The sequence below is a fragment of the Salmo trutta genome, chromosome 14 (genome assembly GCF_901001165.1).
Source record: "Salmo trutta chromosome 14, fSalTru1.1, whole genome shotgun sequence".
NCBI lineage: Eukaryota > Metazoa > Chordata > Actinopteri > Salmoniformes > Salmonidae > Salmo > Salmo trutta.
The window spans coordinates 68,165,119-68,180,064 of NC_042970.1; the positions used below are offsets into that span (position 1 = coordinate 68,165,119).

The 14,946-nt window shown below is 41.7% G+C and overlaps 1 protein-coding gene and 1 pseudogene across 2 annotated transcripts in view; both read left to right on the plus strand.

Annotated features, from left to right (window-relative positions):
- The window catches only part of LOC115147205 (uncharacterized protein C16orf45), a 46,623-nt gene extending 37,703 nt beyond the window's left edge, over positions 1-8,920 (plus strand). Inside the window, exons 4-6 of one of the 2 annotated variants that reach the window (XM_029689291.1) lie at positions 5,666-5,780; positions 6,427-6,497; positions 8,560-8,920. In XM_029689291.1, the coding sequence (XP_029545151.1) occupies positions 5,666-5,780; positions 6,427-6,497; positions 8,560-8,675 (302 nt within the window). In that variant the 3' untranslated portion in view covers positions 8,676-8,920. Of the gene's footprint in view, positions 1-5,665; positions 5,781-6,426; positions 6,523-8,559 lie in introns of both variants that reach the window. The other variant, XM_029689292.1, reaches the window with a different exon arrangement.
- LOC115147204 (tripartite motif-containing protein 16-like) lies at positions 483-2,573 on the plus strand (annotated as a pseudogene).
- Positions 8,921-14,946: the final 6,026 nt, after the last annotated feature.

Below are 14,946 nucleotides of genomic sequence, written 5' to 3' on the forward strand. Positions count from 1 at the left end.
AATATCAATGTTGCCAGCTAAGGTAGGAGGGTATAGTAGGCCTAGTTGGACAAGGCTATCGGAATGTGCACAATGGAAGTTAGAGGTAGCCTAAATATTCATTATTTAATATGAGAAAAATGCACAGACTATTATTTGACTAAAATGGCTGTGATTAAAACTAGACACAAATTGTCCAGAGTTTTAGTTGACTGATAATAACTAAAACTAACAAAGGACGAAATGGCTAAAATGTGACCAAGACTAAAAGGTAATTTAAGACTTTAACTAAACTACATCCAAAATGAACGCTGCTCCTATCACCATATGACAGAACTGGATATCCAGAGCTTTTTGACTCATCTAATAGAATATATGTCTGATTTTGATGCTTACATCATCATGAAAATGCCCCTGAATGCAAATAGTGCTTTGGATGGAGAGGTCAACTACTCAGAGGTCTTGAACTGCAGACTAAGGTGCAGTGGAGTGTAGATAGTTAAATGGCAGGCATACTGTAAAAATGGCACTAAATGGCAATGAAGATTGTCTGTCCAATCAGAGGTGATCTCTTCCTGTTCTCTGTCAAACGCCACACCCTCTACAGGTTAAAAGTACTCACAGAACCAGGATGTGGCATTGTGTCATAAGCACAAACATTTCTCGAGAAACGATACCTATCTTTCATACTCTGCTGCTCAGCCTGTTAGTCGGGGCAGCAAAATGGCAACAGCCAGGGACTCGATCAGTTGTTCGATCTGTCTGGATCTACTAAAGGACCCAGTGACTACTTCCTGTGAACACAGCTACTGTATGGGCTGTATTGATGGCATCTGGGATCAGGATGACCACAAGGGTTTCTACAGTTGCCCCCTGTGTATGGAAATATTTAGCCTGTTCGGAAGAAAAACACTCTGTTGTCTGACTGAGTGGAGAACCTGAAAACAGGACTCCAACCTGCTCCTATGCTGAACCTGGAGATGTGGAGTGTGATTTTTGCTCTGGGAGAAAACTCAAAGCTGTCAAGTCCTGTCTGGTGTGTCTGGCCTCTTACTGTGAGACTCACCTCAAGCCTCACTATGAATCTCCTACCTTTAAGAAGCACCATTTGGTTCCAGCCACCACACAGCTACAGGAGAAAATCTGCTCTCATCATGATAAACTACTAGAGGTTTACTGCCGCTCAGATCAGCAGTTTATCTGTTATCAGTGTTTGTTAGATGAACATAAAGGCCATGAAACAGTATCAGTTGCAGCAGAAAAGATTGCGAAACAGAGGGAGTTGGGGAAGAAATACCAGCAGAGAATCCATGGGATAAAGAAGGAGAAGAATAATGTAAGAAAGACTATGAAGTGTGCGATGAAGAACAGTGAAAGTATCTTTACTAGCATGATCTGCTCCATTGAGAAAAAGCACTCTGAGGTGAAGAAGCTGATCATAGCCCGGGAGAGGGCTAAAGGGATTCATGTTGAAGAGCGATTGGCGGTACTGGAGCAGGAGGTGGCTGAGCTGAGGAGGAGAGATACTGAGCTGGAGGAAACTGAGGATCACATCCATTTTCTCCAGACTGTCCAGTCTCTCTGTGTCACTCCTGAATCTGAAGCCTTACCTAGCGTTGTCGACCGACATGTCTCCTTTGAAGATGTGAAGAAATCAGCCTCCGGACTAAAAGAACGACTGGAGGATGTATTGGAGAAGGAAATGGCCAAGATATCTGGAAATGTTCATCTTACGTTGGATCCCAACACAGCACATAACCAACTGTATCTGTCGGTGGGGAACAGGAATGTGAAATGGGACCAGTGTCAGTTGTTGGAATATCCTGACCATCCACACAGATTTACCTTCTACCCCCAGGTGCTGTGTAGGGAGGGTCTGTCTGAAGCCTGCTACTGGGAGGTAAACTGGGACGGTGATGGGACAGTTTGTATAGCCATCTCATATAAAGGGATCAGCAGAAAAGACAGAGGCAGTTTGTTTGGGAAGAATGATCTCATCCTGGTGTTTAATCTGCTCTGACTATAGCTCCACCTTCTACTACAATGATGGACAGACTGATATCCCTGTCCCCTGCTCTTCCAGAGTAGGAGTGTACCTGGACCACAAGGAAGGAACTCTGTCCTTCTATGGCGTCTCTGACACAATGACCCTCCTCCATAGAGTCCAGACCACATTCACTCAGCCCCTTTATCCTGGGTTTGGGTTTAGGCCTGATAATTGGATTTGCAACGAAGCAGATTTGGAGATACTGGCATTCACACAGATATGAACTTTGATAATAACATAGACCTGCTTCAAGCAATTGCATCTTGTGATCTGGAAGTATTATCTAACAAAAATTGTTTATCCATCTATTTCTCTTGTCTAATTGTATCCACTGCATGTGTGACCTTTCTCACTCTGGGTAAATTCATTTGAAACTGATGTTGTCTTTGTATCCTGTGATTTGTGTAAATTGTTGTGGATCTTCTGATTTCTGATTTTTCATGGGTTGTTGTGCTGTAAAATAATTATTAAGTAGTCCCTTCACCAAGAACAAAACGTAACAGCTGTATAATTTGTAAATAATTATTACAATGATGCTTCAGCAAAACAGAGTCATGTGTTAGTATCTCTCCCTCAAATTGATATTATCATAGAATTAGGAATTAGAGTACTAGAATAGACAGGAACTTTCTTATCAGCCATTTTGGTCAGGGAGTTGGTCAACCATGGTTTGCCAGTGCTGTGATCAGCTTAATTCACTAACAGGTACTTTAGAAAATCGATTCTGTTACTTTTTTACTTGTTATTCTTGTTCAATATTTCCATTCTGGGATAGTTGTTCACTGAATTGCTAGCACTAGTTGCTCGCGCAGCTACATTGGCTACAATATAAACAGACGTAGCTAGCTAACATAAAAGCTAGCTTTGTCGACGCTGCAGTTTCCCGTTTAGGTTAGAGGTCACGTCAAAGTACATTTTTTATAGATTTTAAGTGCTCGGCGTTCTCCCATACTAGACAGTATGCTGTCTCAGGTGTTCTTGGAAGATCACCCTAGAAAGAACGGGAGAACTCCGAACACTTAAAATCTATAAAAAATGTACTGACTGCATTGTTTGAATGGAATGTTGGCATGTTGGCATAAAATGGATTGACTGCATTGTTTGAATGGAATGTTGGCATATTGGCAGTTAATTAGCTACGTTCATGGAATCGTTCCTCTAAAACTGGCTAGCTAGCTAACAAACATAGGCTACTGTGCAGAGAAACTCTTAAATGTCTTTATTTTACACAGTGGTTGTGTTCCAAAATGCGCATTTACGCTCGGCGTTCTCCCATACTAGACAGTATGCTGTCTCAGGTGTTCTTGGAAGATCACCCTTGAAAGAACGGGAGAACGCCGAACGTAAATGCGCATTTTGGAACACAACCACTGTGTAAAATAAAGACATTTAAGAGTTTCTCTGCACAGTAGCCTATGTTTGTTAGCTAGCTAGCCAGTTTTAGAGGAACGATTCCATGAATGTAGCTAATTAACTGCCAATATGCCAACATTCCATTCAAACAATGCAGTCAATCCACAGCCATAAACTGGCTGAAATCAGTTGATGATAGGACTTATCAGTACTTGTTGTAAATGCAACAAGTATTGATATTGTATCATATAAAAACTCTCACAGCTTTCCAAGAAAACAAAAATGGAGACATTTATGATCTGTTTACATGTATTTTAGAGGCTATACAGAAAATAGGTATAAAATCCCCAGTCCTTAATGATTACAAGCATACCCATTAGGGTTGGTCAATATTTGGGAAGATGGTGTGCTACTCCAAATATCGCGATAGCCGTTCTAATCGCTTTGGGCCGTTAATGACTAAATCATTCCAGACTGTGCAATTGTTGTACTTATTAACAATATTATAGTCACATTCTCATGAATGAATCCTCACGTGGTGAAAAAATAAGGCATAGTTAATTCATTTAGACTTAATTTTCAACATATTGATGCAGCTTAACTGATAAAACTGCACAGTTTTGATTAGAGTATTGTCTTGCACATCACGATATATCATCAATGTCAAATATCACGATATTCGATTTAATCATATATCGCCCAACCCTAATACTCTGAGATGATGGAGCTGATCAGAGCCCGGGAGAGGGCGAAAGGAATTCTGGCTGAAGAGCAATTGGAGCAACTGAAGCAGGAGGTGGCTGAGCTGAGGAGGAGAGATACTGAGCTGGAGGAAACTGAAGATCACATCCATTTCCTCCAGAATGTCGAGTGTCTCTGTGTCCCTCCTGGATCTGACGCCTTAACCAGCATCCCTGTCAACCAACATGTCTCCTTTGAGGATGTAAAGAAATCAGTCTCCGGACTAAAACAACGACTGGAGGATGTGTTGGAGGAGGAAATTGCCCATATATCTGGATATGATCAGCTCACAATATATCTTAACACAACAAACTGTATCTGTCTGTGGGGAACAGAGATGTGACATGGAGATGTGACAATATCCTGACCATCCAGACAGATTTACCTTCTACCCCCAGGTGCTGTGTAAGGAGGGTCTGTCTGGAGCCTGCTACTGGGAGGTAAACTGGGACATGGATGGGGTGGTCTCATATAAAGGGATCGGCAGAAAAGACTGAGACTTTGTTTGGGAAGAATGATCTCATCCTGCTGTTTAATCTGTTCTCGCTACGGATGCTCTTTCTACCACGCTGATAAACAGACTGATATCCCTGTCCCCTGCTCTTCCAGAGAAGGAGTGTACCTGGACCACAAGGCAGGAATTCTATCTTTCTACAGTGTCTCTATAACCCTCCTCTGTAGAATCCAGACCACATTCACTCAGCCCCTCTATCCTGGGTTTGGAGTTGATTTAGTGGGTTCTGTGAAGATAATGCCATTACACATGTGAACTTTGATGAGAATGTAAGCAGAAAATTGCATCTGGTGATCTGTTTCTTTTGTCAAAATGTATACACTGCATGTGGGACCTAAAATCATTTGTGCTTCATAAAACGTATGTTGTCTTTGTATGATGTGTAAATTGTTGTGGATTTTCTGGTTTCTGATTTTGCATGGGTTGTGAGTGCTGTAACATAATGATTAAGGGCTGAATTCAATCCCTATCGCTGAAGTTCAGCGCTCTAGCGCAATTTAAAGGTAACAGTAATTTCCTATTGAGCCGACATATGCAGCGCTTACCGTGAATGCAGTCTCGTCTAACACGGGAACATTACCTTTAAATTTCTATCACCCTGTAGCGCAGCTCTTCAGCACTACAGATTAAATCCAGTCCTAAGTGAGATCATTAAATTCTTCACCAAGCACAGCAGAGTCATGTGTTATATCAACGTGAGGAATCAGACACTGTGTAATCATACATTATCATGACCAAAGTGATCAAACTCAATCCACCCTGTAAAGAAGTGTTTCCCTAAAAATGAAATACATAAATATATGTATATATCTCCATTGTCAACAGTGGTTAATTTGGTGGGAGAACAAACTCCTATCACCTTAAGATGGGTTAGGGGTTAGGGGTTAAAGTTAGGGGTCTTGACATCTAATATCTGATTTTATTGGTCAAATCATCATGAAAAAGACCCTGAATGTGGCAGCAGTTTGAAATCCACCACTGACAAAATCCCACTTTAACCCCTGATCATCATAACATATTTTCTGTTACAGACAATGACAAGTCCAACGAGGACAGACAGAAAGAGGAGGATCTTCTCCAGCAGATTCACAAGCTGGTGGAGACCAGAGATTTCCTTGTTGACGATGTGGAGTTTGAGAGGCTAAGGCAAGTGTGACCGACTGGGGTTCGAAACCAGGTGTCATGCTCACCAGAACACTTTTAGCCCTCTGAGCTAAAGCTTAGGCATTACCTTGGGGTGCCAATGTACAGTAAGTCGTCAGGTCTCAGACCAGGTCATCACAGGAGCGTGGTTCTGAACCACCTATGTTACAGAACTCTGTTACATCTGTCTTGCCCCCCCCCCCCCCCCCCCCCCTTATTGGTATGGTCTCCAATGACATCCTGTCAGAAATACAAGCCTTCGACTCAGTTACATACAAACCACAGGGAACATCTCCGTTCTCAGATTTTCTTACTGTTGAAATAAAACATCTGTGTTTTAGTCTAGGGGACAGTGTGCTGTGAAACCCTAGATCCCACTGTACATGCACAAGTTTGTTAGGGTAAACAAGTTTGTTATGCCCCCCCCCCCAATTCTCAGAACAGAGGGCGGCGCCATACAAGCGCCAAAAGGCATTCTGGGTAGTGAGAAGCAGGAAGTGACAAGGTAATAATTGTTTTTGAGGCATGTGAAGACACCTAGGCAGATAACAGGGCATGAGGATATGGAGTCTGAGTCATCGCTAGTAGGAACAGACAGAAATGTAGAGTTTGAAATTCCACTCATCCATCTTTCTCTCCTACTCTACAGGGAAAGGGAGGAGGACAAAGAAATGGCTGATTTCCTCCAGTCCAAATTCCCCAGAAACTCCAAGAAGAAAGGTGTGTGTAGTAATAGTGCGTCATAGTGAGTGTTATTATTTTCCATTCAAATGCTCAATTGTATGTCTCAACGTTTTCAGGTATTCGCTTTGATACAGTAATAGTCAGTGACCTTGATTTGATGGCGATTTCTTTGGACAGTTATGCGCCTCTTTCTTGTTCAATTCTTTCTTCACGACAGAAGCATTTATTTATGAAATTATGGATTTCACCCACAAAAATGAATACATACAGTTGAAGTCGGAAGTTTACATACACTTAGGTTGGAGTCATTAAAACTCTTTTTCAACCACTCCACACATTTCTTGTTAACAAACTATAGTTTTGGCAAGTCGGTTAGGACTTCTACTTTGTGGATGACACAAGTAATTTTTCCAACAATTGTTTACAGACAGATTATTTCACTTAAAATTCACTGTATCACAATTCCAGTGGGTCAGAAGTTTACATACACTAAGTTGACTGTGCCTTTAAACAGCTTGGAAAATTCCAGAAAATAATGTCATGGCTTTAGAAGCTTCTGATAGGCTAATTGACATAATTTGAGTCAATTGGAGGTGTACCTGTGGATGTATTTCAAGGTCTACCTTCAAACTCAGTGCCTCTTTGCTTGACATCATGGGAAAATCAAAAGAAATCAGCCAAGACCTCAGAAAACAAATTGTAGACCTCCACAAGTCTGGTTCATCCATGGGAGCAATTTCCAAATGCCTGAAGGTACCACGTTCATCTGTACAAACAATAGTACGCAAGTATAAACCCCATGGACCCATGCAGCCGTCATACCGCTCAGGAAGGAGACGCGTTCTGTCTCCTAGAGATCAATGTACTTTGGTGCGAAAAGTGCAAATGAATCCCAGAACAACAGCAAAGGACCTTGTGAAGATGCTGGAGGAAACAGGTACAAAAGTATCTATATCCACAGTCAAACGAGTCCTATATCGACATAACCTGAAAGGCCGCTCAGCAAGGAAGAAGCCACTGCTCCAAAACCGCGATATAAAAAGCCAGACTACGGTTTGCAACTGCATATGGGGACAAAGATCATACTTTTTGGAGAAATGTCCTCTGGTCTGATGAAACAAAAATAGGCCATAATTACCATTGTTATGTTTGGAGGAAAAAGGGGGAAGCTTGCAAGCCGAAGAACACCATCCCACGGGGGTGGTAGCATCATGTTGTGGGAGTGGTTTTCTGCAGGAGGGACTGATGCACTTCACAAAATAGATGGCATCATGAGGAAAGGAAAATGATGTGGATATATTGAAACAACATCTCAAGACATCAGTCAGGAAGTTAAAGCTTGGTCGCAAATGGGTCTTCCAAATGGACAATGACCACAAGCTTACTTCCAAAGTTGTGGAAAAATGGCTTAAGGACAACAAAGTCAAGGTATTGGAATGGCCATCACAAAGCCCTGACCTCCAACCTATAGAAAATGTGTGGGTAGAAATGAAAAAGCGTGTGCGAGCAAGGAGACCTACAAACCTGACTCAGTTACACCAGCTCTGTCAGGAGGAATGGGCCAAAACTCACTCAACTTATTGTGGGAAGCTTGTGGAAGGCTACCCAAAACGTTTGACCCACGTTAAACAATTTAAAGGCAATGCTACCAAATACTAATTGAGTGTATGTAAACTTCTGACCCACTGGAAATGTGATGAAAGAAATAAAAGCTGAAATAAATAATTCTCTGTACTATTATTGTGACATTTCACATTCTTAAAATAAAGTGGTGATCCTAACTGATCTAAGACAGGGAATTTTTACTAGGATTAAATGTCAGGGATTGTGAAAAACTTAATTTAAATGTATTTGGCTAAGGTGTATGTAAACTTCCGACTTCAACTATATTTGAACTGGCTCCCCACTGAGCAACATTTATTTTCATCAGCGTGTATTCACCTCATATCAGTCGTGTGTGTGCATGCATGTGTCTTTATACCCTTGTGTCTGGGTGAGTCTGAATGTGTGTCATTATGTCTGATCTACTACAGCATCACCAGTGCTCCACCTGGTACATCCCCATATCCTCTGACTGACTCCACCTCCTCTTCCCCAGGTCAGATTCCAGCCAGACGGCTAACGTCCAGGGCCCAGCAGACCTCGTCCCCCTTCACCAAGACAGGCCTGTCCCTGCTGAAGGAGTGCTGTGGCTTCACCTGCTCCATCATGTAGGCCGGGCCCTCAGGGGCTCTACCATGGAGCCAAAATAGAGCCCTGTTACATCACAGCTTCAGCTTTCCAACCCGAGTAACACTTGAAGTACGGACAGACAACGAGCCAGTGGAGAATGTTCAAGGATATTTTGGGGATGTCGTCAGGATGAGATTGATGGTGTTTTATCTCCCAGTCTATGTTACATCCCGTCTAGGCTGTTTCTCTCTCTCTCTCTCTCTCTCTCTCTCTCTCTCTCTCTCTCTCTCTCTCTCTCTCTCTCTCTCTCTCTCTGCAATGATCTTCCATCGTCTGTATCAGACTATTCTCATTCATCATTGTCAGAGTCCCTCCCACTGCCTCTCCCCGCCTCTCAATGGTGTCACCAATGTTCTCAGAGCAGTTCATTCTGGTCAATCTCACTGGCTTTGGTACCTCTGTACCTAGAACCTGTCCCTTCATGAAGATTGGATGTATACTTCATTTGCATAAGTCAGATATTGCTATCAAATGACGTACAAAGCGCTGCTTGTCTACCAGTGACAGATGTTAAATATTGCTGCCCCGGTGTAGATGATTATTTATGATGCATGAGACTAAACCCAACAGTGAAGATGTACTGTACAGTATTTTCTAATTGGAACATCATACATACATCTCTTTAAGCCCTGTTTAGCCTCCCTAACTGTTTTACATTTCAAATGACTGTAGTTGCCTTTGAACAGACTTCCCACTGGCTCACTAATTCATAGTCAGCATTAATTGATGGCAGCCTAATCATGCTGCCAGGTCAACGTTAGCCAGACATGCAACTGATGGGCTAATTCATGTTTGGTGATAAGATTATGGTTTCATGATAACGTGACACTAACGTCAGAATTTAAGCAACTCACTAAAAATAAGTCATTAGTCACTGATTTGACAACTATGTCCAATGAAGAGGCCTTTAGGAGTGACTGAACATACCGACCAACAGAGCTTAACAGATGAGTCATCGCTCGCTTCCTTTCTTGTTGTTGTTTTTATTCAATACATACACTCAAAGTATATATTCTATGGGACTGTAAAATGACTCATCCTTCCACATTGCTGACTTTACACACACTAAAGGTTAGTGTACAGTATACCAATCAGCAGAAAAGGTTTCCACCTTAACAACAGTCATTTTAAGTGGAACTGCAGCTCACTGCAGCTAACATTGTTACACTTTATTATTTAAAACATGTTATTACTGACAGCATGTTATTACTGACCGCAGGTTATTACCGACAACATGTTATTACTGACAGCATATTATTACTGACAGCATGTTATTACTGACAGCATGTTATTACTGACAACATATTATTACTGACAGCATGTTATTACTGACAGCATGTTATTACTGACAACATATTATTACTGACAGCATGTTATTACTGTCCGCAGGTTATTACTGACAACATGTTATTAGACAGCATATTATTACTGACAGCATGTTATTACTGACAGCATGTTATTACTGACAACATATTATTACTGACAGCATGTTATTACTGACAGCATGTTATTACTGACAACATATTATTACTGACAGCATGTTATTACTGACAGCATGTTATTACTGACAACATATTATTACTGACAGCATATTATTACTGACCGCAGGTTATTACTGACAGCATGTTATTACTGACCGCAGGTTATTACTGACAGCATATTATTACTGACAACATGTTATTACTGACAGCATGTTATTACTGACAACATGTTATTACTGACAGCATATTATTACTGACAACATGTTATTACTGGCAGCATGGTATTACTGACAACATATTATTACTGACAGCATGTTATTACTGACCGCAGGTTATTACTGACATCATATTATTACTGACAGCATGTTATTACTGACCGCAGGTTATTACTGACAACATGTTATTACTGACAGCATGTTATTACTGACTGCAGGTTATTACTGACCGCAGGTTATTACTGACAGCATGTTATTACTGACCGCAGGTTATTACTGACCGCAGGTTATTACTGACAACATGTTATTACTGACAGCATATTATTACTGACAACATGTTATTACTGACAGCATGTTATTACTGACAGCATGTTATTACTGACAGCATGTTATTACTGACAGTGTTACTGACAACATGTTATTACCGACAGCATGTTATTACCGACAACATGTTATTACTGACAACATGTTATTACCGACAGCATGTTATTACCGACAGCATGTTATTACTGACAGCATATTATTACTGACAACATGTTATTACTGTCAGCATATTATTACTGACAACATATTATTACTGACACCATGTTATTACTGACAGCATATTATTACTGACAGCATATCTTTACTGACAACATGTTATTACTGACAGCATATTGTTACTGACAACATGTTATTACTGACAGCATATTATTACTGACAACATGTTATTACTGACAGAATATTATTACTGATAACATGTTATTACTGACAGCATATTATTACTGACAACATGATATTACTGACAGCATATTATTACTGACAACATGTTATTACTGACATCATATTATTACTGACAACATGTTATTACTGACAGCATATTATTACTGACGACATGTTATTACTGATAGCATGTTATTACCGACAGCATGTTAAACTGTATAGGCCTACTGTAAACTGGCCAAATCCAGTGTCAGTAATTGTCAGTAATTACTAGGCAGTCCGTGTCAACACGGAACCACAGTTCTGTGTCAAGTCTCTCCATGGAGATGATAACTTTTCAGCCCTAGCCTCCACTTGTGTCTTTCCTGTATAACACAGTGGGTACGTAATAGGGCACTTAGTAGGGCACTCCAGTGTGTGATGGTGATGACAAGGGTCCAGGACGAGTTAGCCAAGCACCCAGAATTGGAGTCGTGAGTATACACTACACACACAGGGATCAAGGACTCTTCATCGCAGAGAGCCATCGCCATAGCAACCACAGCATAGGCAGTTCGAACATACTGTATACAATGAGAAAAAACCCGCTGCATTACACACACACACGCAGGTTTCTGTTGGGTGTGTTATTTATTCTCTAAAACCAGGGTTTATCTGAAGTCTCTTCTGAAATCAAGGGTTACTCTGAAGTCTCCTCTGAAATCAGGATTCCTCTGAAGTTTCCTCTGAAACCAGGGTTCCTCTGAAGTCTTCTCTGAAATCAGGGTTCCTCTGAAGTTTCCTCTGAAACCAGGGTTCCTCTGAAGTTTCCTCTGAAACCAGGGTTCCTCTGAAGTTTCCTCTGAAATCAGGGTTACTTTGAAGTTTCCTCTGAAACCAGGGCTCCTCTGAAGTTTCCTCTGAAACCAGGGTTCCTCTGAAGTTTCCTCTGAAATCAGCGTTCCTCTGAAGTGTCTTAACCTTTTCTTTCCCAGGCAGCCCCTATGACATGCTATTGAGCGCTGATACCGTCACCACACCTCAATTATAAAACACAATTTCATCATGCACCATTTTCCATGCTCAACAGGGTGGTCATTTTGTGTTAGCGAGGGGAGGGAAGGAGAGGGGTAGTCTGGCTGACACGACCCGCATGACTACACAGCGAAGAGCTGTGACCCACTTGGAGGACTTCGAAAGCTGGTGTCAGGAGGACTTTGAAAGCTGGTGTCAGGAGGACTTCGAAAGCTGGTGTCAGGAGGACTTCGGAAGCTGGTGCCAAGAGGACTTCGAAAGCTGGTGTCAGGAGGACTTCGAAAGCTGGTGTCAGGAGGACTTCGAAAGCTGGTGTCAGGAGGACTTGGAAAGCTGGTGTCAGGAGGACTTCGAAAGCTGGTGTCAGGAGGACTACGAAAGCTGGTGTCAGGAGAACTTCGAAAGCTGGTGTCAGCCAGACCAAGATAGATGGAGGAGAGGAAGGATAAGCTGGTGTGAGTCATCAGTAGTAGAGAGAGGAGAGAGCTCAGACAAAGTTCCTGTTGTTGTCGCGAGTGTCTTTGGTGAGCTGCCAGAAACGTTAGTTTTGTCAATCAAACAACCAGTGAGCATAATCCGGTGACCCCCACGCTCTATCTCTGCACCTCACAATGCTTTCCTCTGAGCGGGGGGACACAGGGGAAGTGACACGCGGGTGACATGTAACTGTCATCACAAGGTTGCTATGACCTCCCTTGTTTTGGCAGCATACTTCCCCTAAGTTGGTTCTCTCTCCTTGTATCACAGCAACAATGCTGGATTCTAGTGTTAGTTGTCAAGAACTCAATACTTCTGCATTGCTCTCCAACCTAATCCGAATCTGTCAACCTCAACTCAATACTTCTGCATTGCTCTCCCACCTAATCCGAATCTGTCAACCTCAACTCAATACTTCTGCATTGCTCTCCCACCTAATCCGAATCTATCAACCTCAACTCAATACTTCTGCATTGCTCTCCCACCTAATCCGAATTTGTCAACCTCAACTCAATACTTCTACATTGCTCTCCCACCTAATCCGAATCTGTCAAGCCAGTATATTCACATAACAGTGCCCTCCAGAGGCATCTTGCCCATTGAAACTGAGGGACATGTACCCACTTAATATCATCCGTTTGTAGGATGAAATTGAAAAAAGCACAATAGTAGTGTTTGAGAGGTTGTTGCACACTTTAAGCAAGTCGATGTTGATGGGATGTTGAGTGTAGCCCAAAGGGTTTATCTTACTTGAGGATTCCAGAATGCACTCTAGTTCGTCTCTCCTTTGTATTGTGTGTGTGTGTGTGTGTGTGTCAAATCCAGAGCGGAATTTCAAGAGGATGCGCTCGGGTCCTACTTTAAAGTGCGTAAGACGGAGACACTTACCTCTTTTTTGTCACTTTCTCTCCATCTCGCTTCTTTTCCCCCATCCCTCTTTCTCTCCCTCTTTGATGAGGTCTCGGGAGCCTGATGTCTCACTCGCTTTATCTCTCTCGCTCTCTCTGTCTCTCGCTCTCTCTCTCTCTCTCTCTCTCTCTCCTGTCTCTCTTTCTGGGTGTTAGGGAGCAGGATGTGTCTAATGCTGTGTTGCTGTCAGCTTAGCTCCATGGTCCACAGTCATACAGCCTCTCATGAAATCTGTCAACCAAAACAGTGTTGTGCTTTGTTTTTTCTTGTTTCGGGGAATTTGTATGTGTGGATAATGTATTATCAGGACATTGGCTATTTCATAGAGTGGAGAAACCAGTAAATGCGAGTATTTTTGTATTTGACAGACGTGTTGTTGTTGGAAAGGTTTCATTATTCTGTGTTCATTGATTGTACAGTATGTTTTTATTAGATGTGTGTATATCCTGAGAATAGTGTGTAAAGTCAATGCTTCAGCAGCTGTATTTGTTACTGCATGCGTATTGTAGCAATTTTGAATTGAATCGTGTAGCTTACTATATTTATGTATATTGAACATCCAGTCATTCAGCATCTTTGCTTTACTGAAATATGTGTCGTAACAGGGTTATAATTCAATTTCCAAAGAACCTAAGTGGAACAGGACAAAGCGTAACTGTAAGATGATATATTAAAAATTGTGTATGTATAATCTGTGCCAAATATTTGGGAATTGTATGAAATTGTGTAGCATAACAAAACAAGCTATGGATTTAAATACTGTATATTGAAAAATAAATACTGAGAATAAAATGGTAATAAGATATTGTTTATTCCTACTAACGTGTGCTCCGTTTGTGTGTCCATTTGCCTCAGCTGCAGAGTTCGACCTGCCCTGCACCACTGCCCTAGGGAGTTATTATATCTCAGCAGGGCCAGTATTGGCTAACGTTGGAAATTAGCGGCACAGTGGCATCTGCTGCTATCAGGATGCTAATTGCTGGAGCATTAGTACCTTGGGCTTGGCTGTTTCATGATTTACAGAGTCTATGCCCTGATGGGTTTGTCTATAAAGAGTTACTCGGGCTGATGGAGAGACCTGGTGGGTTACATAATAGATTGAATGCAAATGCTAACCGTGCTACACCAACTCTGTGGTTAAACTGCTGCAACAAGTGTTGAGGGTTTAAAACGTTGTGATAAGTGTGTTAACATATTGTGTTGAGTGCTAATGGCTGCGGTGGTAGCGTGGCAAGGGGCCAAAGTCTATTCATTGTACTGTGCTCTGGCTTTGCTAAAGACACTCAAATGGGAAAAATGTAATTTCCTCATTTAATACAAAAAAGATTTGAGTCATCTTCCATACGTCCATCTATCCTTCATCCCTTTTACGTACCACACACACACACACACACACACACACACACACACACACACACACACACACACACACACGCATCATCTAAATAATCAGGT